This window comes from Zingiber officinale, chromosome 6B (assembly GCF_018446385.1).
Source record: "Zingiber officinale cultivar Zhangliang chromosome 6B, Zo_v1.1, whole genome shotgun sequence".
Taxonomy (NCBI): domain Eukaryota; kingdom Viridiplantae; phylum Streptophyta; class Magnoliopsida; order Zingiberales; family Zingiberaceae; genus Zingiber; species Zingiber officinale.
The window spans coordinates 92,986,745-93,011,625 of NC_055996.1; the positions used below are offsets into that span (position 1 = coordinate 92,986,745).

At 40.0% G+C, this 24,881-nt stretch overlaps 1 protein-coding gene across 1 annotated transcript; it reads right to left on the reverse strand.

Annotated features, from left to right (window-relative positions):
- Window positions 1-18,982: 18,982 nt before the first annotated feature.
- Window positions 18,983-20,384, reverse strand: LOC121991242 (galactose mutarotase-like). Its single transcript, XM_042545253.1, has 5 exons — window positions 20,321-20,384; window positions 20,132-20,181; window positions 19,905-20,028; window positions 19,710-19,820; window positions 18,983-19,620 (listed from the first exon to the last, which is right to left on the reverse strand). The coding sequence occupies exons 1-5, from the start codon at window positions 20,382-20,384 to the stop codon at window positions 18,983-18,985; spliced, it is 987 nt and encodes a 328-aa protein (XP_042401187.1).
- Between the last annotated feature and the right edge of the window lie 4,497 nt (window positions 20,385-24,881).

The following is a 24,881-nucleotide window of genomic DNA, read 5'->3' on the forward strand; positions in this document are numbered from 1 at the left end:
GTAGAGCTTTGTAACCACCTTGGATTAACAACCACCTAGGTTGTAACCAAGTTAAATATGTTTGCCTCTTTTCTTTTTAATTAGTTGTTCATTTCAGTTTATTTTAATTGTGATATTGCTACTAATCTTGGTTGGAAAGAAGGGAAATGTTTTATTTTTGTTTACAGACACTATACCGTCTCACCGGCCCCGCCGCTACGCTAACAAGTGGTATCAAAGCTCAACCACCTCAGAAGGACTAATCACCAACTTAAGCATCAAGATCAAGACGATGACCAGTAGAAGCATTCATCCACCAAAGTTTAAGGAAGACTTCGCTCAATGGAAACACAGAATGGAGGTATTCTTAAAAATAGATTTCAAAATTCTTTTAACAATGAAATATGATTTTACAGTTCTAAAAGAAAAAGAAGAATATCGGTGAATGAAGAAGGAGCAAGTTGACTTCGTGGCGAATGTTAAATTAAAATTCCATCTGCTCAACATTCTTCCGCCCCAGGAGGTCAATCGAATCGGCAGTTATGACTCAGCAAAGGAACTTTGGGAGAAGTTCCTGGAACTACACGAAGGAACTTCCAAAACAAAGCTTGCGAGACGGGACATGCTCCGGAATCAACTGACGAACCTCCGAATGGAAGAAGGAGAGTCAGTAGCACAACTACATAGAAGAATCAAGGAGCTGATCACCAGACTAACAAACCTCAAAGAAACGATAACGAATCGGGACGCACAAAGGTATACTTTAAATGCATTCCCAAGAACACTCGAATGAACAACTATAGTAGACTCCTACTATATATCCAAGGATCTTGAGATAAGTACTTTAGAAAGTTTTTCCTCTACTTTCGAATTACACGAATCTCGATGCGTAGGACAAAGGAAAGGACCAAGTCAGAACGTTGCCCTGAAAGCAAGAACCAATGATTCAAACTCCGAAGAATCAATTGATAAAAACGAAGTATCCCTTTTGGTAAGAAAATTTAATAAATTTATTCGGTCTAATAAGTTTAAATCGCAGACAAAGAGGGATTACCGAAACAAAAGAAAGGTCTGATGCTACAACTGCAACAAAGAAGGGCACATCAAGGATGACTACCCAAAATTAAAGAAAAAAGACAAAGAGAAAGAAAAGTCCCAAAGACCAACATCCTCCAAATGCAAGAGTCTGAAGGTCACATGGGATGAATCATCGTCCTCTGAATCTGAAATCGAAGCATACGCTGGACTAGCCCTAACATCAATCCATCAAGAAGAAGATGAGACCAGCTCAGAGATGAGCATAGATGAAGGGGGAGGAACATCGGAAGAAAGCATCGATGAAGGGAGAGCATACGAAATTGAGGTAAGTGAGATACATGCTCTATCTCCCAAGCAGTCCTTTAAATTTATTAAAAGTTTTACTAAAGATCTAGTTAAACTAGAAAAGGAAAATGCTGAATTGAAATTGAATTTACCAAAAGCATATCCTCTACAATTGTATGATAATCTAAAATTAGAAAATGAAAAATTAAAAATAGAAATAAAAAATTTTAAAAATGACCATACATGCTTGAATAACTTTCAAAATTCAAAACTTAGAATTTATGGTAAATTAAATTGGTATATTAAACATCACTAAGGTCAACTTAGAAAAATTCCCAGAGAATATGTACCCCCCAAATTTTTAGTTAACCCAATAAGAAGGAACCTATATTGGGTTCCAAAGTCTTACTTAGATTAAACATTTTTCTAAGGCTTTCAAAAAAGATTAAATGTTTAAATTCTTTATAAGACTTTGTCTAAAAGTGGTTGATGATCCAATAACTAAGAAGGTCTAGTGCCTCGCCACAGCCTGGAAGCCAATTATTGAATTAAATATTTAATTAACAAATTGATAAGTTTGTGTAATTGATTAAGATAATTGCTTTCAAAGTTTGTCAATCTTAGAAAACTCCTTAACTTAGAAATTTCTTTTACTTGTTTTGTTAATCAAGTTTTTCCTAAAACTTAAATTCTTACCCTAGTTTTTGATGTGATTAAAGGAGGAGAAATAGGTACAAGTTGAGGGGGAGTAGGGGGAGTTCGGATTTTTTAAAATTTTGAATTCAATTCAGTTTATCTTTTACTTAGTGTTGTAATTTCTTTTATTGCAAACTTTATACTTAAAATATTTTTTTATTTTGTCTGTTATTACCCTAACTTGAACTTGGGTTGATGCACATCAAAAAGGGGGAGATTGTTGAATCCCATGGTTATTTTGATGTGATCAACCAAGTTAGGTTGGATCCTATTTGATTTTGATCCATGTATCTAAGTGTGTAGTAGATTAGGAGTACAGAAAGTCAAGCGGAAGACGCAGCTAGCGAGAAGGATGGCACAGGAAGGGAGCCGACGGGCTAGGTGCATTCGAGGGACGAAAGGGCTATGAAAGAGTACACTGGTGGACAAGAAGAACGTATGCGACGTTCGAGGGACGAGAAGCCGGAGCGGAAGCCTGCTCGAGGAGAAGACCAGAAATTGTGTCACGCCCCAGGTAGTCCCTGTCAGAAGAAATTTCGACAGCATCTCCCCTGTACGGGTGACAATATGAATCCAGAATACATATATCTATACCTCGGCCACACACGGCCGGAACAATACAATACAAATAAGAAACAAACCACGCAGTTTATATCAACATTCCACACAGTTCAACATATAATCAATCCACGCAGTTTAATAAGGAAGGACGATATAGAATCCTCGAAGATATATGTAAACATCCTACTCCACTACAACGAAGAAAACAAAGTCCACGAAGTAATGAAAATATGCGCAGCGGAAAACCAAAAGTAGTAAACCCAAGTGTTCGATATAAAGTCCACAATACAAACCCACAATACAAGTATATAAGATGCAAAAGCAAAATATAATCCGACAAAGAAAATTCTCGCGATAATGGGGCTAGCGACTGGAATATCTTCCGACGGCCTCAATCTAAAAAATAGTAACAACGGGGTGAGTTCAAAGAACTCAGCAGGTAATCCAATAGATATGTACAGCAACATATAGCTACCAGTAACATCCTATGGTACAGAATCCTAACAGTATACATATATAATACAGTCTCCTAAGTATAACAGGTATGCATAACTAAATAAACTGCAGTAACCAACAATAAGCATGTAATACAATCTACTGCAAGAATATTAAGAAGTGCATAACTGAAATAAACTGTACTCACCTGCGAGGCTTGGGCGAATGACTGTGGACATACACAGATAAAGATAGTCAGAGCAAATAAGCATATATCCTGTATGCATGTCAATCATATGCAGTCACCCAAGTGCACCATCCAACATGCAACAATCACAATAAATACAATCTGTGCATATGATGCAATATGACATGGTCACCCCTGACGCCAGTCAGACATCTCACACGCGATGGTGAGACCGAGTGGGTAGGGCTGTGACACCGTGCACTCTGCCGTCACTACCCCTGATGAGTGACCGAGTGGACGGGATGCTGTCGGAGTACACCTATCCTCCTACCTCAAACATAGTGAGGGAGCACAATGCTCTCATCTCCCGGTACGCAATGACAGGGAGGGATCCCGGCTGCAACCCCGCTGTATCGTGCTACCCATGAGCACCCCGGCGGTGCACCACCGAGCAACCTGTCATACACACCCTGAGTGTTGTGCCACTACCCATGCAGTGGTCACGCTGTGTGCAGGCCCTCATGTAGCCGGCCAACGAGGTCAACAATAATGGAGTCGTCAATCGCCCAGCATGCAATCATGCAATATGGTGCGTGCGGCTACAGTATGTCATACCTGAACATATCCTCCTCCATATGCGTAGGTGCCAAAAAAAGTAAACGCATATATAACAGAGATATAAGCAACATAAATCCAACAACATATAACAAGTACCTACAGCAACTAATCCAGTGGAAAGTAACACTAATCCAGTGGAAAGTAACACTCAATGTACCTATCCATCTCCATAAACATATATATACATGGCAAAAGATAAAAGCATCCAGTTCTAAAGTAAAACAACTAACAGAAGAAGCATGTGATAGGTATCAACTAAGCTAAGACCAGGGAAGAGATAAATCTACCATCTACCACTAGTAATTATATATAAACTATACATATCATAAGACAGTATCAAAAGATAAGTCAAAGGGTACCCGCCTCAAATAGAAGGTACAGTCAATCCAAATCCGAAATCGAGATGCCCGTCTCGAATCAGAGTCCTGTGTAAACAAATACATTTACTTTTATTTAGCTAGAATACAAACAAATAGCTAAATAAATCCTAAATAGAAATTTAGGGATAAACCCTAAACCATATCCCTCAACCTTTCTAACGGTTAATTAGGGTTAATTACCTTAACCCCAAACAACCCTTTAGATCGAAGTCCAAAACCTAAATCCATATAATCTAATTAATCTACACAACCTAATGATGATTAATTATCAGTAGGTATCAAGATCATACCTAATCATCTAACACATGATCTAACAAATATCCAAATTCGAAACATGATCTACAACATGTTCCAACCAAAATTCAATTCAAACCTTACCCTAATTCAATACATGAATCTAATTCATCAATACATCATGTACTCAATTACTCCTACAAATACCTTAATTAAGCTGCTGGACTAGATAAGAACCTCAATTAACAGACACTGTTAATTGCTGAAACCAGAGGAGCTACTGGTTGGGTGCTGCCGAAACCAAGAAAGCCATAGAACCTCACAGACCTAATCCATTGATCCACAGCAGCCCAATGCTTCCTTTAATCAAGAACCGTAAGGTCATCACAAAAGAAAAACAATCCAACAAGATCCTTAAATCTACATAATTCCCAACATTACCTCAATTGATCGTCTCTAGAAAATGTCACCCGATCCAATTCGTGAAGCAGAGTATCGAAGATGCTTCTGACCCCCAATCAACAACAATGAAGAAGGGATCCAAGATCTGACCTGGGATCACCGAGAATCAGAGAGGAAGAGAGCAGAATCGAGGAAGAAGATCTAGACCTATATCACGAATAGGATATACACTTACCTCCCAGATTCGGCTAGGGCACAACTTTGTTGTCACGACAACGGATTGGAGCCAACCGAAGAGATCTAGGGCACGGTTGCACAAGGAGAAAGGGTTCGGGTGAAGCTAGCCCCTCTCTCAAACCTCCGAAGGAAAACCCTCGCCGGCGATCGGGTGGATCTCGCTCGATCAGTGGCGTCGGCAGGTAGGCATCAATAGGGATCACCGGACCTAGAGCCCGGAGAGAAAAACACCAGTTGGACTTGAGCTCAATGAGGGTCGATGCCGGCAGAGAAGGTCACCGGAGCTGGAGCCTTGCTCCCGTCACCGTCGCTAGTCCGCGAGAGAGAGAACAGAGAAGGAAGAAGGGGAGATCGGGGAAGAAGAGATCGGGATCGCGAGGGTTGGGTCGGGTGGATCGATGATTTGGGGGGGAAAGAAAAGAAATAAAGGAATTTATATATTAACACATTTCCTCACTTAAACGGGTATCCCAAACAAGCTTTATCCGAACCCGAAATTGATCCCCTCAAAACTCGTCGTACGAGCTCCGAAAAATTCTCAGAAAATTCCTAAAAATTCCAGAAAAATTCTATAAGGCTATTTTCCAAATAACCCTATTAATTAAATTTTCCGAGATCTCACATCCTCCCCTACTTGTAAAAATTTGGTCCCCGAATTTCGCTATAACCAACAGCAAACACTAGAATATAACCAAACGGTATAAATGCTGAAAGAAACTCTAACCCACATACCTCAAGTAAAAAGATGAGGGTATCGAGCTCAGATCGTATCCTCCAGCTCTCAAGTAGCCTCCTCGTCAGAATGATGCTGTCATCCGACTTTAACCAGTCGGACAGTCTTGTTCCGTAGCTGACGCTCTATGTGATCCAGAATCCGTACCGGAACCTCCTCGTAAGTGACGTCAGGCTGAACAGGAACTGATACATCTGACAGAACATGTGCTGGGTTGGATACGTATCTCCTCAGCATAGATACATGGAATACATCGTGAATGCCAGCTAGAGATGGTGGTAGCGCCAGATGGTAAGCTACTGCTCCAATCCTCTCCAAGATATGGAATGGCCCAATAAATCGTGGAGCTAGCTTACCTCGAAGACCAAATCTCTTCACCCCTTTCATGGGTGAAACTCTCAAAAATACATGATCACCAAAAGAGAACTCCAGGAGTCTCCGTCTCTGATCAGCATAACTCTTCTGACGGTCCTGAACCTCTGACATCCTCCGTCTAATAGTACGAACCAACTCTGCCTCCTGCTGAGCTCTCTGAGGTCCTAACAGCTGGGCCTCCCCAACCTCCTCCCAGAGGATGGGTGTCCGATACGGTCTACCATACAACGCCTCAAACGGTGTCATCTAGATAGCCGAATGATAGTTGTTGTTGTAGGCGAACTCCACCAATGGCAGGTGGTCCTCCCAACTGCCTCCAAAGTCCATAACACAAGACCTCAGCAAGTCCTCTAAAGTCTGAATGGTCCACTCTGACTGCCCATCTATCTGTGGATGGAATGTCGTACTGAAACGGAGCTGTGTGCCCAAAGCCTGCTGCAGACTCTGCCAGAACCGGGACGTGAATCGTGGGTCTCTATCTGATATAATACTCAAGGAACACCATGTAACCTGATAATCTCACGACAGTATAGCTCTGCTAATCGATCCAGAGAATCAGTCTTCCGGATCGCTATAAAATGTGCGGATTTGGTTAATCGGTCAACGATTACCCAAATCGCATCATGGCCTCGCCGAGTCGTAGGCAATCCCACTACGAAATCCATAGTAATATGCTCCCACTTCCACTCTAGAATAGGAATCCTCTGAAGTAATCCAGCAGGTCTCTGGTGCTCGGCCTTCACCTGCTGACAGACAAAACATCTTGCTACAAAATCTGCAATGTCTTTCTTCATACCGTTCCACCAATAGGAACGCCTCAAATCACGATACATACGGGTCCCACCTGGATGGATAGCAAATCTAGAATGATGAGCCTCCTGAAGTAACTCCTCCATGACCGGGTGAGACTGAGGTACACATAATCTGCCTCGGAAATAAACAATACCCTTGTCATCTCGTGTAAACTCGGTCTGCTGTCCGGAAGCTATCTGGCTGCCAATGAACTATAAATGCTGATCTCCGGCCTGGGCCTCTCGAATCCTCATCCTGATCGACGACTGAGCAACCATGGTAACAAGAATACCCTGCTCTGTCCGTCCCTGCTCCTCAAGGCCCAACTCGGAGAATCCCTTAATCAAGTCCGTGACTAAAACTCGGTGACAAGCTAAAGTCCCTCTGGACTTCCTGCTAAGTGCATCAGCAACCACATTAGCTTTACCCGGATGGTAGCTAATAGTACAATCATAGTCCTTCAGGAACTCCATCCATCTCCTCTGTCGGAGATTGAGTTCCTTCTGTGTGAAAATATATTTGAGACTCTTATGATCAGTAAGAATCTCAAAAGTAATACCATATAGATGATGTCGCCAAATCTTCAAAGCAAAGATAATAGCGGCTAGCTCTAAATCATGTACTGGGTAGTTCCTCTCATGCTCCTTCAACTGACGAGAAGCATAGGAGACCACCCTACCATGCTGCATCAAAACAGCGCCCAAGCCCTGAAGAGATGCGTTTGTGTAAAGTACGAATCCGTCATCACCAGAAGGTAAAACCAAAACTGGTGCTGATACCAATCTCCACTTCAGCTCCGGGAAGCTGGTCTCGCAAGCCTTTGACCACGTGAACTTTACGCCTTTCCTAGTCAGACGTGTCAACGGCATAGCAATGCTGGAGAAACCCTCAACGAATCGTCGGTAATATTCAGCCAAGCCCAAGAAACTGCGAATCTCCTGGACTGACTTCGGCTGCTCCCAGCTGGTGATAGCCTCGATCTTCTGAGGATCTACTGAAATACCTCGGCTAGAAACCACATGTCCTAGAAAACCAACTGAGGGAAGCCAAAATGCACACTTGCTGAACTTCGCATATAGATGATGTCGTCGAAGAGTCTCCAAGACTATGCGAAGGTGCTGCGCATGTTCCTCCTCGGAACGTGAATAGATCAATATGTCATCGATAAATACAATCACAAACTGATCCAGATACTCCAAAAAGATACGGTTCATCAAATCCATAAATACTGCTGGAGCATTGGTAAGCCCAAATGGCATTACCAAAACTCGTAATGTTCATATCTGGTGCGAAATGTTGTCTTCTGAATATCAGAATCTCTAACTCTCAGCTGATGATATCCTGACCGCAGATCGATCTTAGAATACATTGATGTATCTCTAAGCTGATCGAATAAATCCTCAATCCGTGGCAATTGGTACTTATTTCTGATAGTCACTGCATTCAACTGCCTGTAATCGATGCACAGCCTCAGAGTACCATCCTTCTTCTTAAAGAATAGTACTGGAGAACACTAAGGCGGAATACGGTGGGGTTCTCCACAAGGACACCGAAATGCTCCTGCTCGTGCATGACATATGCAGCTTCTGCACGAGAAGTTGTCCTCTGCTGACGATGCGAAGATTGGGCTTTCGAGCTGCCTTGCTGGTCCCGGACTGACCAAACTGTCCTCCCGGAATAGAAATCTCGGAAGCTACATGCTGAGCCTTCAGCGAACAATCTCGGCTCAAGTGCCCAGGCAGTTTGCAATAATAGCAAACTGATTGTCCCAGGGTGCATGTAGAGATGATGTGATCTCGGGATCCGCATCAGGTGCAGTAAGGGTCACCAGTGGACTGTTTCCGATTTTGCTGAGCAGACTGGGAGCGTCCAGATGAATATCGTCCTAACTTCTAGTGTTGACCAGATGCCCCAGAAGTACCTTGACCTGTCTGAGTACGACTGCTCTGCTGCTGTCCCGTAGTCTGTGGCTGCTGGGTCTGTCCGGAAGTCCGATCAGTCTGCTTCCTCTTCTTATCTGCATTCAATCTCTGATAAGCAGACTCAATCATACAAGCTCTATCCAGTGCCTCTGTATATGATGAATGACCAAAATCGGCAATCTTCACCTGAAGATGCCCGTCCAGTCCCTGGACAAACTGGATGATACGAGATCTGTTCTCGACAACCAACTCAGGACAGAATCTAGCCAACCGATTAAATTCGGCATTATACCCAATCACTGAGCGGTTATTCTGCCAAAGACTCAGAAAATCCTGCCGACGTGTCATCTGATATGCACGGGGAAAATACTGACTCTCGAATGCCTCCCTAAATCTCGTCCAGTTAATATGCTGCTCGCCTATAATGGAGCGTTGTGTGTCCCACCAGATCTCTGCCTCATCTCGTACCTCAAGTACGTAGTAATAGGCACGACTGGAGAGGGTGCTGGGTATACTGAAGGTGATACCACTCGTGGTACAGTCGAGGTATGAACCTCTAAAGTCGGAACCGTCGGGGTCTTATAATCCGACGTGCCTATAATATCCTTACGAGTCTGTCCCTGACGGACAAGCTCGATCCTAGCAGATCTCTCTGGAGACTCTATCTCCAAAGAATCTATTGCCCTCTTATGGGGGTGTTCACGTCTCGGTGCCGGTACACGTGTATGTGTCATATCTGAAAATAAAATGATACCCAGATATTACTACAGGTACGAAAACTATAAGATTACCTATTTTACCTAATTATCGTCTGAAGATATCCTATCGCTGCTTAGCCCCAAATAGAACCAATAAAACCTCGTCAAAATACCTCGGAATTCTGAAACGATAAATCGACGGAAATCTGTACAATCCAAAAATATCCAGATAAGCTCGCAAAACTCGTACGAACTAGTATCAGATAAGCTCTGATACCAAATAAATTGTCACGCCCCAGATAGTCCCTGTCAGAAGAAATTTCGACAGCATCTCCCCTGTACGGGTGACAATATGAATCCAGAATACATATATCTATACCTCGGCCATACACGGCCGGAACAATACAATACAAATAAGAAACAAACCACGCAGTTTATATCAACATTCCACACAGTTCAACATATAATCAATCCACGCAGTTTAATAAGGAAGGACGATATAGAATCCTCGAAGATATATGTAAACATCCTACTCCACTACAACGAAGAAAACAAAGTCCACGAAGTAATGAAAATATCCACAGTGGAAAACCAAAAGTAGTAAACCCAAGTGTTCGATATAAAGTCCACAATACAAACCCACAATACAAGTATATAAGATGCAAAAGCAAAATATAATCCGACAAAGAAAATCCTCGCGATAATGGGGCTAGCGACTGAAATATCTTCCGACGGCCTCAACTTGAAAAATAGTAACAACGGGGTGAGTTCAAAGAACTCAGCAGGTAATCCAATAGATATGTACAGCAACATATAGCTACCAGTAACATCCTATGGTACAGAATCCTAACAGTATACATATATAGTACAGTCTCCTAAGTATAACAGGTATGCATAACTAAATAAACTGCAGTAACCAACAATAAGCATGTAATACAATCTACTGCAAGAATATTAAGAAGTGCATAACTGAAATAAACTGTACTCACCTGCGAGGCTTGGGCAAATCACTGTGGACATACACAGATAAAGATAGTCAGAGCAAATAAGCATATATCCTGTATGCATGTCAATCATATGCAGTCACCCAAGTGCACTATCCAATATGCAACAATCACAATAAATGCAATCTGTGCATATGATGCAATATGACATGGTCACCCCTGACGCCAGTCAACCATCTCACACGCGATGGTGAGACCGAGTGGGTAGGGCTGTGACACCGTGCACTCTGCCGTCACTACCCCTGATGAGTGACCGAGTGGACGGGATGCTGTCGGAGTACACCTATCCTCCTACCTCAAACATAGTGAGGGAGCGCAATGCTCTCATCTCCCGGTACGCGATGACGGGGAGGGATCCCGGCTGCAACCCCGCTGTATCGTGCTACCCATGAGCACCCCGGCGGTGCACCACCGAGCAACATGCCATACACACCCTGAGTGCTGTGCCACTACCCATGCAGTGGTCACGCTGTGTGCAGGCCCTCATGTAGCCGGCCAACGAGCTCAACAATAATGGAGTCGTCAATCGCCCAGCATGCAATCATGCAATATGGTGCGTGCGGCTACAGTATGTCATACCTGAACATATCCTCCTCCATATGCGTAGGTGCCAAAAAAAGTAAACACATATATAACAGAGATATAAGCAACATAAATCCAACAACATATAACAAGTACCTACAGCAACTAATCCAGTGGAAAGTAACACTAATCCAGTGGAAAGTAACACTAAATGTACCTATCCATCTCCATAAACATATATATACATGGCAAAAGATAAAAGCATCCAGTTCTAAAGTAAAACAACTAACAGAAGAAGCATGTGATAGGTATCAACTAAGCTAAGACCAGGGAAGAGATAAATCTACCATCTACCACTAGTAATTATATATAAATTATACATATCATAAGACAGTATCAAAAGATAAGTCAAAGGGTACCCGCTTCAAATAGAAGGTACAGTCAATCCAAATCCGAAATTGAGATGCCCGTCTCGAATCAGAGTCCTGTGTAAACAAATACATTTACTTTTATTTAGCTAGAATACAAACAAATAACTAAATAAATCCTAAATAGAAATTTAGGGATAAACCCTAAACCATATCCCTCAACCTTTCTAACGGTTAATTAGGGTTAATTACCTTAACCCCAAACAACCCTTTAGATCGAAGTCCAAAACCTAAATCCATATAATCTAATTAATCTACACAACCTAATGATGATTAATTATCAGTAGGTATCAAGATCATACCTAATCATCTAACACATGATCTAACAAATATCCAAATTCGAAACATGATCTACAACATGTTCCAACCAAAATTCAATTCAAACCTAACCCTAATTCAATACATGAATCTAATTCATCAATACATCATGTACTCAATTACTCCTACAAATACCTTAATTAAGCTGCTGGACTAGATAAGAACCTCAATTAACAGACACTGTTAATTGCTGAAACCAGAGGAGCTACTGGTTGGGTGCTGTCGAAACCAAGAAAGCCATAAAACCTCACAGACCTAATACATTGATCCACAGCAGCCCAATGCTTCCTTTAATCAAGAACCGTAAGGTCATCACAAAAGAAAAACAATCCAACAAGATCCTTAAATCTACATAATTCCCAACATTACCTCAATTGATCGTCTCTAGAAAATGTCACTCGATCCAATCCGTGAAGCAGAGTATCGAAGATACTTCTGAACCCCAATTAGCAACAATGAAGACGGGATCCAAGATCTGACCTGGGATCACCGAGAATCAGAGAGGAAGAGAGCAGAATCGAGGAAGAAGATCTAGACCTATATCACGAATAGGATATACACTTACCTCCCAGATTCGGCTAGGGCACAACTTTGTTGTCACGACAACGGATCGGAGCCAACCGAAGAGATCTAGGGCACGGTTGCACAAGGAGAAAGGGCTTGGGTGAAGCTAGCCCCTCTCTCAAACCTCCGAAGGAAAACCCTCGCCGGCGATCAGGTGGATCTCGCTCGATCAGTGGCGTCGGCATGTAGGCATCAATAGGGATCACCGGACCTGGAGCCCGGAGAGAAAAACACCGGTTGGACTTGAGCTCAATGAGGGTCGATGCCGGCAGAGAAGGTCACCGGAGCTAGAGCCTTGCTCCCGTCGCCGTCGCTCATCCGCGAGAGAGAGAACAGAGAAGGAAGAAGGGGAGATCGGGATCGCGAGGGTTGGGTCGGGTGGATCGGCGATTTGGGGGGAAAGAAAAGAAATAAAGGAATTTATATATTAACACATTTCCTCACTTAAACGGGTATCCCAAACAGGCTTTATCCGAACCCGAAATTGATCCTCTCAAAACTCGTCGTACGAGCTCCGAAAAATTCCCAGAAAATTCCTAAAAATTTCGGAAAAATTCTATAAGGCTATTTTCCAAATAACCCTATTAATTAAATTTTCTAAGATCTCACAAATTGGGTTCGGGCGAGCCCTATTTCGGTTGGCCGCAATCAGCCAAGCGAACGGAGCAACGGAAGATCTAAGGAAGGCTGAAGCTATTTATACGCTGCAAGTGGAGGCGCCCTCCATGATGTATAGGAGGCGCCCTCCATGAGATATAGGAGGTGCCCTCCATAAGGTGTGGGAGGTGCCCTCCATGCTTATGATGGGCGCCCTCGACCCAGTGCTTGTAGCTGTTTAGCAGCGGATAAAGCTTTATCCGCTACCTCGCTGGAGACCCCCTCCAAGCCCCTTAGAGGCGCAGTAGATAAGATTTTTCAGGGGCTATAAAAGGACCCCTGGACCTAGGAAAGATACAAGAACTTTAGAACAACTACTGTAATCATTTCCTAGAGATTTTTTGAGTTTTTCAAAGAGTGTAAGAGGTTTCTCCGCCTACAGAAAAGGAGATATTTCTAGTAGAGCTTTGCAACCGCCTTGGATTAACAACCACCTAGGTTGTAACCAAGTCAAATCTGTTTATCTCTTTTCTTTTTAATTAGTTGTCAATTTCAGTTTATTTTAATTGTGATATTGCTACTAATCTTGGTTGGAAAGAAGGAAAATATTTTATATTTGTTTACAGACGCTGCACTCTCTCACCGGCCCCGCCGCTACGCCAACAATCTAACAATCTAAAGAACATAAGAACATGACTACAAGAATCAACATAGAAGTGAATTTTAATCGAACAATTCAAACAAACAACAAGAATAAATCCTAATTACCAAACCACTTCTTCTCTTCTATGATCATTCACCGCACAACTACCCCCACCAACACGCAGAGGCCTGGATCAGAAACACCTTCCCCAACGGACAACAACTCTTCTAGTAGAATACTCAGCTTCGGCAATCAGTGATGGCTGATCTCTGCATCTTCTGGAATGACTGCTGATGAACTGAATGGAACTAGCAACACTGGTGAAACACCATCAAGTGCTGTTGGTGAACAGAATAGAACGTGCGCCTTGGAAACTCCCTTCGGCGTCAGGCTGAAATGTTGAAAATGGCAGAAAGATGCAAATCGGGGTGGGACCAGTAGCACCTGGGAAATGCCCTCAAGTTCTCCTGATGAGGTGAATGGATATCGCCGAAGATCTCCTTGTTCCTTTGCCCATCGGGGTAACTCCCTCAATGAGAAAAGAAGTCTGGATAACTGTCGGGTATGAAAGGAAACACCGGGGAAACGCCCTCAGGTGTTGAGTCGATCAGAGCTCTCTCCCATTTCTTCCTCCTCTGAACCCTAACGGGGAAACTCCCTCCAGTAGAGAAATTGGAAGAGAAAAAGAGGAAGACTCACTGGGAAAACACCCTCAGCAAGCTGAGCTCGATCGGAGATGCTTGTCGTCGCTTGCAACCGTCAGAGATTACTATTGTCCGTCGCCGATTAGAGCAGATCGCAGAGGAGGAAGAAGAGGAAGGGTTGGCCAGCCGGTGGCAAGGGAAGAGAAGACGCCGTCAGCCAGTGGTGAGGAAGAAGAAAGGAAGAAGAGGGCACTGTCGGTGGTCACGAGCCTTAGCAGAAGAGGAAAACGCTAGAAGAGAGCTTCTCCACTGTTCGTCTGCATGAAGATTAAGAGAAGGGTTTTCTCTCTTTGGATCTGGGCCGTCCATTCAATAGGAGTGGATGTAAGGTTCAGATTTAATGATAGAGATGATGGGTGGCTTGATCTTTTCTTGATGAAGCAAAGGCCTAGATTGTTTCAGAACTAGATCAATGGTTCATATTAATTTAGTTTGATCTTCTTCGTTTAACCTCCAAATCAGGTCAAATTTGATCTGGCTCGACCCTAATCCATGGCTCTTTGAATTTCCTACAAAACCAAATTCAAAATATAAGAAATAATATCATGATTATAGGAAAATTATAATTAAGTCCAAAATTAGTCTCTATTCGCAAATCATGATATAAACACAACATTAAGTATGCGAGAAGGTAGAAAATGTTAAGTATAAGAACCAAAATAACATATAAAAGTGTTAGTTATCAGTTAACCCAACTATGACAAAGTTGATACTTTATAACTTTTTCAAGATATTATAACACGTTGAAAGTAAAAGGTTTAAGCTATACTCTTGAAGAGTAAAAGTGTGCTAATAAATTTAAGGAATTGATGATTAAATTAGGATCAAGTCAAAGAAATGCCAAGTTGGGATTTTAACATTTTCTTAGGAGATAAGGGCAACTTAGGATTATTTTTAAATTTAGCAATTATTTAGTGATACTTAGATAGTTAATTTAGGTATTGTCTTTATACTAAAATTACCATGTTTTGTGTGCTCTATCATATGTCATGACATCATTGCTTTTGCATTCATATTTTTATGAAAATATCATATGTTATGCTATGCATGCATCATTTAGATATGATCGATTTCTTTTTAGAAATATGTATTTGATGTATCTTATAACTATTTTCATGTATTATTTTTAATTCCTTGAAATTAATGACAATGACATCAATTGACATCTTAGGTTGAATAATCAAAGTTTAAATGTCTAGTTAAATATGCATGATCCCTTAGATTTAGGAAAAACCTATTTACATCTCACACGACCATAGGTTTAACACATTAAATACATGTGAGATGTTAGGAAGATGAATAAAGCTCAAGATATTGATTCAGTGCATCTTTTTAGAGTTTTAGTATTATCAAAATAATAGATTATGTAAAGTCCAATCATTAAAAAAATAAGTGTACAAGTCATGTGCATTTAACCCAAAAAACATAGTTAGAAATTTGTTTTAAAAATTATTTCAAAATCATTTTAGAAAATCTTGGTGAATTCTATCTTTTGATAGGAATCACTATTTATTAGTTGGATACAAAATAGAGTGAAACATTAATGTTTTTTAATAGTTTCTAATTTTGTATTAATCTTTGAAAATGAAAGTTATTTTCATATACAACTATTTTTCCCTGATAGTATATGACATAAATAATGTCTATATAAAATTTCATGATTTCTGAAAAATCATAAAATTATTTAGAAGTTTCTGAAATTCGATCTAAAATAAAAATCAGAAATTCAGTTATTGTAATTGATTGGGTCAATCGATTACCACACCCCAATCGATTAGGGCAATCGATTAGAGTGAATTTCTACGAGCATAGAGGCTCGCAGAATGGATCAAGTGATCGATTAAGAGGTACTAATCTATTAGGGCAATCGATTAGAACACGGTGATCGATTGAATCCCAATTTTAATTGATTAAGAGAGGTTGTAATTGATTGGTAGCTAAAACCAATCGATTAAGAATATTGATTTTGATTTAATTGGTCTGATTTCAGTCCACTAAGCCATGTTTAGTTAGGTTAACTATCCCTAACCCTAAGAAATGCATTTATAAGTATTTAAGGGTAATTTTTCTTAATGAAAACAAGAAAGAAATGGTTAAAGTGGACTAACTTGAAGTTTAAGAGGAGGTTTAGTTTTAAAGTTGAATTTTGAACCTCAAAACTTCTATTTTGGATTTCCTAAAGATTTAGGAACTCCAAATCATTGTTGGTACAATGATACAAGTTTAGTGCATGTTTTGAAGGGGAGGTCTTCCTTACAAGCATGATTCTTTATATAAGGATGAAGAAATAATAGAAGGTAGGAAACCTTCATTGTTATAAATGCTCGAGGATGAGCCTTAGAAACTTTGAAAGATTGGAAATCTTCATTGTGTTGGAGTTATGCTCAAGGTTGAGTATTGGATACAATGAAAGATATGAGACTTTCATTGAGTTCCTTTGATAAAAATTGACTCTTAAGGTGAAAAGTTTTTATGTATGTCAAAATGGGAGAAAATGTAGGGTTTAAGTTAGAAACTCACGTTCATGGCTTGGCACGGGATGAAGAATGGAGTTGGGCTAATATGGGTTAGCTTAACTTAAACATATTGTCAAACATTAAAAGAGGAAAGATTGTTGGTACAATCCTCCTAGATTGACCAGTTTGACTAAGCTCAAGTGGATTCGAGTTTTAGTTTTTGATGTTTGGACAATATGTGAGGAGAAGTCAAGTAGGTCATGAAGGACTGGATACTTGACTGAGAAAGTTCTAACTGGATGTTAGGCAAGGTAAAATCCTAACTGTGGTTAGGTAAAAGAAAATCCAAGTGGGTCAAGGAGGACCGCGAGTTGGCAAAGAAAAGTTCTAACTACGGTTAAGCAAAAGGAAGTCCAAGTGGATCAAGGAGGACCACACATTGGTAAAGAAAAGTCCTAACAGTGGTTAGGCAAAAGAAAGTCCAAGTGGGTCAAAGAGGATCACACGTTACCAAGGTAAGTCCTAACTCGAGGGTTAGGTAAAGGAAAAGTCCAAGTGGGTCAAAGAGGATCGCACGTTAGCAAGAAGAAAGTCCTAACTGTAATTAGGCAAGAGAAAAATTCAAGTGGGTCAAGGAAGATCACACTTAGTGATCGGAGGTCCAACGAAAAATTGGTAAAGTCCAAATGGGTCAAAGATTGACCTGACACTTAGTGGGGAAGTCTTTATAGTTGACCGGATGTTGGGCAAGAAAACCCCTAGACTTGGATCTAGTAAATTAGGGTTGGTAATCGATTATGTCAATCAATTAATCCAACCCTAATTGATTAGGGGTATCGATTAGGGCTTGCTTGAATCGATTAGCCTGACTGTCTAATAGATTAGGAGGCACTTGTCGTGAGAGTACAGACAAGGGCTAAATCGATTGGCCCAATCGATACAATCACTGTTAATCGATTCAGCCATTACTAATCGATTGGGTCAATCGATTAGGCATTGTTTTGTCATGAGGAAAAAGGATTGATTGAGAAAATCGATTAAGAAGGCTTAATCAATTGGACTAATCGATCAAGATCTTTTCACGAGCAAACAAAGAATTGCATAATCGATTAATTAATTGATTAAGACTCTCTGAATCAATTGGGGGGCTCACCAATCGATTAGTGTTCAGAAAAAGAGTCGTTCTGTAGATGTTTGAATGGTCGACTGATGTGACAATCGATTAGGAAAACTCTTAATCAATTAGAGGCATCGAGTAAACTCTAGTAAAAGGGTTTCACAAAGGTTTGAAGGCAACGTTCTCACACATCTTGGTCAATGATTCTTAGTGTTTGGGAGAACAAGTGCTGTTATATTTTCCACCATCAAAAGGTATTCCAAGTGAGAAGAAAGCAAGCTAACTAAAGATTCATGTTCTAAAGTGGTTTTCGATTTCTTTGTAACCTAATTTGCTTTTCTTGTTTGTATTTCTTATATTCCAACATATACGAGATTTCTTCATCTCCGGATTATTTTTAAGAGGAAATATTTTTCATAATAGAATATGTATACTATGTGAATCTTTAAATTAGTCATATCAAAAAAAATAAATAAATACTAAATAAAATCTTAAATATTAGCATTGATAAATCTTCATTTTAAGATATCTGTTATAAATCAAATATCCTAACATGTGCTGCATGCGAGCTCACGGCCTGCTCGTAATTAAGCCTGCTGAAAGCCTGCCAAGAGGCAGGCAAGAGCTAGCTGCATGCTGACTAAATTAAATTAAGCTCGGTTTTTTTTCTTTCTATCTTTTTTTTTTTTCCTACTTTTCGTTTTCTTTTCCACTGGGAATTCTTCGTCAGGCCAGGTCTCAGGGATATGTATTATGATATGATCCATGCTAGCGGCAAGTTCCTTGTTGGGTTAGTTCGTTGCATGCAACGTAACTACGTACAGATAATGCAAACGACGAATTAAGAGCATTTCTCAGGGAATATTATATTTGAAAGGTTAAGCTGGATCGATTTTCTTTTTTTTTTTAACTATAATTAATAAGTATAAAGGCATCGGTCGACACACAAATTAAAATAAAAATTCCTCTTCGATCAAATAGAATCCAGTACTTGAATATTATTTATTCATTTAAATTTTACAGACGGTTGTAAAATATTATATTAATTTTAGTTTAATTATATTTTGGCTGTAAACCTATAAAGAAGGTCATGATGATAAGTTTGGCCCGGACTATAAACTTGGCTTGGAAAATTTGGATGATTGACTGCATCAGGAAACCCCTGCGTGGCCAAGCACAGGCCACTATGCTTCTCGTAGTAATGCCCGCCTTTGCCTCGCACATGGTCGAGCAGGTTCCCAGTCTCCAATCGCATCGCTGGTGCGTCGGAGCAAATCTCCAAAACTCGACCGGATCGACGGTCCTCCACTTCCGCCATCTTGTACGTGCCCTCGAATTTTCTGTCTAGCACATAGTTGACGTCGTATCCTCCAACATCGGGCTGCTGTGCTAGTAATTTTGAGATCCTGCTGCCCACCTCGGTGGGCGATCGGAAGTCAAAGGGAGTTCCATGAACAGGCACAATCTTGCCGGTGGGGAGGGATCTGTCATCGACTTGAGTCATGCGAGAAGCCGAGATTTGAAGCTTATGATGCAAAACCGAGCCGCTGTCGTGGCCGCCAAGGTTCCAACAAATATGTTGAGCTAGGTTTATGGGAGTCGGCTTGTCTACGGGTGTAGCGATCATGTGCACGCTCAGTTCATTCTCCTCGTACATTTCGTACGTCACGAACACGTCTACGGCTCCGGGAAAACCTATTTCAAAGTATATATATAAAAAAAATGAAGATAATTAAGATTAAAAAATCAACTCGAGCTCTTAATTATATATAAATTAATATTACCTTGTTCTCCATCGGAGCTGCGGTAATGAAATGTGATAAATGGCACTGAAACATTATAACGTCTATCTTCTGCTACTTCCCAAATAACTTTGTTGAATCCTCTATTTCCACCTAGTTAGACGACACCGGACGAATGTTATTAATTGAATGGGTCGATTAAAAAATATATATTACGAATTAAAAACATATACGTACCGTGAAACGAATCATTTCCATCGTTGCGGAAAAGATGATACGTGGTTCCGTTGAGAGTAAATTCTGCATTTCCGATTTTATTTGCGACTCGCCCCACGATTCCTCCGAAGTAATTATTATCGGTCTATTCGAATGAAAATAATTTAGTTAGATATTGTTTTTTCTATGAGTTAGTCATCTAAATATTATTATTAATTAAAATATAAATATAAGAAAGTTTTTCTTACTATATAAGGGCCGATTCCATCAAATCCAAGAACTACATCCGCTAATTTTCCTATATGTCACCACCATTATTAGAAAATATTATGGTTAGATATGGCAAAAATAATAATTATCATGCTAAAAAGAGACATATCAAATCTACTATGTATGTATGTATATACTATTTTAAAAAAAATTAAAGCATATAAAACCTTTTGAATCTGGAACACGAATAGATTGAATAGTTGCACCCCAAGTAGATATATTGACATGCATTAATGGGGATCCAAATTCATAAAACTCAACAATTTTCCTTTTGGCTCCCAAAGTTGAAGAAGCAAAGAAAGAGAGAGCGAAAAAGAAAAAGAAAACCATCAAGCTCTGAGCCATCACAAGTTTAGAAAGAGAAATAAGGCAGCCAGTGGAAGATCAAAAACAAAAGAGAGGTAAAAAAAAAGAAAAAAAAAAAGAAAGAAAGAAGAAGTGATGCCTAATTTCTCTTTCTAAACTTGTGATGGCTTAGAAAGTTGCACTTGGACGAAATTTATAATGGCGAAACTTGCTTAAGATAGAATGGAAACCTCTCCCCAAACTAGAACATTTAATTAGAATCATTAGTTGGATCAGTTTCTTCTATAATTATCGATGGTAAATTTGGAATCCTTAATTATGTGCAAAATATATATATATATATATATATATATATATATATATATATATATAGGGTATCAAGAATAATGGTGGACAACATCCAACGTAGATGCTCTAACGAAGCCAAGAATGATTTTTTTTATTTTCATCTCTCATCTGTATGTAATTTTCTTCTGTCTTTTACATGCAAATCTCTCTCCTACATACAAAGTAGTACTGGTTTGTACAAACTAGTATCAAGATAGTATTAGTTTCTATAAATCAGCACCAATGCTGGTGCTGGTTTGTAGAACCAGCACCAATGCTGGTTCTGGTTTGTAGAACCAGCACCAGCATTAGTGCTGGTCTTAAAGACTAGCACCAACTAACATCACGTTAGTTCTGATTTACACAAATCAGCACCAACACTGATTTACGCAAATCAGCACTACGTGTTAGTTAGAGCCCTAGAGCCAATCATATGATGATTGTTGTATGGACTCATTGTATCATATTCCTATGTATATAAAGATATTTGTTTTGGTTATTATACTTACTTGTATTTGTGCCAAATAACAAAGTATAATAGTGTCCTTGAGTAGAAGGTTCTTAACTATATCAATCGATTGGTTGAATCGATAGTGAGATGATATAGAGAACACTACTCTTAATCATTCTTAGTCAAGTATTAACATTCAGGGGCAATGTTAATACGATGAAACTAGCATGTAGGTCAACTTGATGACTTGATCTCATAAGTCATGGATATAGAGATATCAAGTTGACACATGGGCATGCATTGGAGAATGTATACTGAATGACCCGCCATGAGAAAGTACCATGGATCGTTATATGAGTGTCATATACTTTCTCATATGGCTATTAGTATGAGTATTAGTCCTTGGACATGAAGTCACCATGGTTCCCTATATAAGGATTTGCATACTTTGGCTTCGTCAAATGTCACCCGTAACTGGGTAGACTATAAAGGTGATTACTGGGTATATAACAAATTATGCGGAGACATGTGAGTGATGTAGATGGGATCTATCCCTCCTATATAACGGGAGTGACATCGTTATTCTTGATAGAGTGAGACCACTAAGTGCATGGTCATGCCCAAATGAGTCAATATGAGATATTGAGCTCATTTGATTATAGTGAGTCTACTTGGAGTTCAAGATTTAGATTGATCAGAGGATGACACCATCTATGCCTCAAATTGATCAATCTAGATGTCAAGGATAGAAGGACATTGTCATATATTGTGAAGGGTCACAATTAGTAGTCACAAGGTGATGTTGGATCTCAACATTCTTGTAACTTGGATAGTAATGATGTGTTGCTAGATACCGCTCATTACTTATGCTTCTAAATGGGTTTAGGAGCATTGCCAATGTTACAAGAACCTATAGGGTCACACACAAAGAGCAATTAGATGGAGATTAGGTTCATTTGATGAACCAAGAGGATTAGGTTCGTGTGATGAACCAAGTTGGATTAAGAGTAATCCAAATTAGACTAATTGAGTTGGACTCAATTTGATTCATGTGTTGAATGAGTCTAATTTAGATTATGACTCATTGAATCAATTTAATTCAATGAATATAGATTCATTAAATTAAGTTTGCTTGAATCAAATGGTTGGATTTAATCAACCATGGGAGGTAAGAGGTCAAGTTTGACTTGACTTGAGAAGGAAGATTAAGAGTCAAGTTTGACTTGACCATATGCCTTCATTAGATGACTTGGCATGAGGGTCGGCCAATAATGATGTGCCACATCATCAAGACTACTTCATGGTATGCCACCTCATGAGGGAGACCAAGAGTTGTGACCCTTGGTATCCCATGGAGGTTACAAACCACCATGAAGTGGCCGACCACTTAAAAAGGTGAAATTAGTGCATTTGTGTGCTAATTCAAGGCAATTGCTTTTCATCTTCTTCCTCCTCTCTTCTTGTTCTCCCTCTCCTCCACCTTGGCCGAAACCTCCTTGAGTGCTAGCACACTTAAGAGGTTTTTCTCCACCTAATTGTTCGTGTGGATACACATAGAGGGGTGTTCACTTGACACCCTTGAGATCCGGCATCTTCTTGGACGAGCGGGATAAGCGAAGGGCTTCGCATCAAAGGTATAAATTTCTACTATGTAGATCTAGAGTAGATCTAGGTTAGAAAATATGTACACGAAATTTTTATCTTCTCACGGATCTGGTGGCATGGGACTTCAGGGTTTCCGCAACGCAAAAAGCGATTTTTTTACGGTTCGAAAGTCCCAACACTACGTTGGTGCTAGTTTTTAAAGACCGACATGTGCTGGTCTTTAAAGACCAACACCAACGCTAGTTTGAAACTAGCACCAGCCAGTATGGTGCTGGTCTTTATGTTGGGGGATTGTTGATGCAATTATCCTTGGCTCAAGGTTGATCTGTTTGAGTAAGCTTGAGTGAGTTTGAGTTTCAATGTTTGGACAATATGTGGGACAATACGTTTTGGGCAATGTTTGAGAGAAGAAAGTCAAGTAGGTTATGAAGGACTGGATACTTTACTAGTAAATTCCTAACTGGAGTTTAGGCAAAGGTAAAGTCCTAACTGTTGTTAAGCATGGTAAAATCTAAGTGGGTCAAGGAGAATCACATGTTGGGAAAGATAAGTCCTAATTATGATTAGGTAAAAGGACGTTCAAGTTGGTCAAGGAGGACCACACATTGGCAAGGGAAGTCCTAACTATGGTTAGGCAAAGAAAAGTCTAAGTGAATTAAGGAGGACTGCACGTTAGCAAAGGGAAGTCCTAACTAGGGTTAGATAAAGGAAAGCTCAAGTGGGTTAAGGATGACCTCATGTTGGCCAAAGGGAAGTCCTAATTGCGGTTAGGCAAATGAAAGTCCAAGTAAGTCAAGGAGGATCGTACGTTGGCAAGAGGAAAGTCCTGATTGCGGTTAGGTAAGAGGAAAATCTAGTGGGTCAAAGAGAACCGTACTTGATGATAAGAACACCAATTGAAAGTTGGCAAAGTCCAAGGGGGTCAAAAGTTAACCAAACACTTGGTGGGAAAGTCCCAATAAATCATGGTTAACCGAAAGTTAGGCAGGGAAACCCTCGACTTAGGTTAAGTAAGTTAGGGTTGGTTAATCTACTAGGTAATCGATTGAGCCAAAGCCAATCGATCATATGATCGATTAGACGACTTTTATTCATAAAACAAAAAGGTTTGAAATCGATTAGGCAATCGATTAAGGACTACGCTAATCGATCAGGTCAATTAGGAGTTTTTCTGTGTGAAATAGTGTCTTAATCGATTAGGTAATCAATTGAGAGCGCGCTTAATCAATGAGCTGATTGATCAAGAGGAGTTTTTTCACGAAGCGCGATAGCTTCCTCGCGAGGAGTTTAATCGATTAGGTAATCAATTAGGAGGAATTCGCGAACACACAATGGGTTTCATAATCCATCAAGTGATCGATTGAAGCTAGTTAATCGATTAGGTAATTAACAGGGAGAAGCAGAAAAGAGTCATTGTGATGTTTGAATGATTGAATTTATTTGGATCTAACATGACAATCGATTGAAAGTAAGACCAATCGATTGAGAACTCTAATCTGTGATATAAAGGGTGTCGTGAAGATTCAAATACAACTTTTTCTCCGCCCTTCTCACAAGTTCTTAAGCTTTTGGAAGATAAGTATTGTTGCACTTTCCAACCGATCAAGAGCATCTACAAGCAACAAGAGATCAAGATGTTCATTGTACTGTGTAATTATTTCCTTGTTATATTTTCTTGTTATGAGTTTGTACGAGATTTCTCCACGTCCGAATTATTTCCAAAAAAGAGTATATTCATAGTGGAGTGTGTGCATTGTGTAGATTCTTAGATTAGTCACCTCAAAGAGGTGGATACCAAGTAAATTGGTGGTGTTAGCGTTATAGAGCTTTTACTTTGAGTTTCTGATGTAACAAATCATCAACGAACCGATCGAAGCTAATAACCCCCCTCTCTAGCTCACGAAGTATCCTAGCACTTTAAAAACTAGCACCAACATGATGCTGACTAGTGCTAATCTTTAAAGACCAGCATCACCTTGCATGCAGGAGAGAGAAGAAAATTACATGCATATGAGAGAGAATTTTTTTTAAAAAAAAAG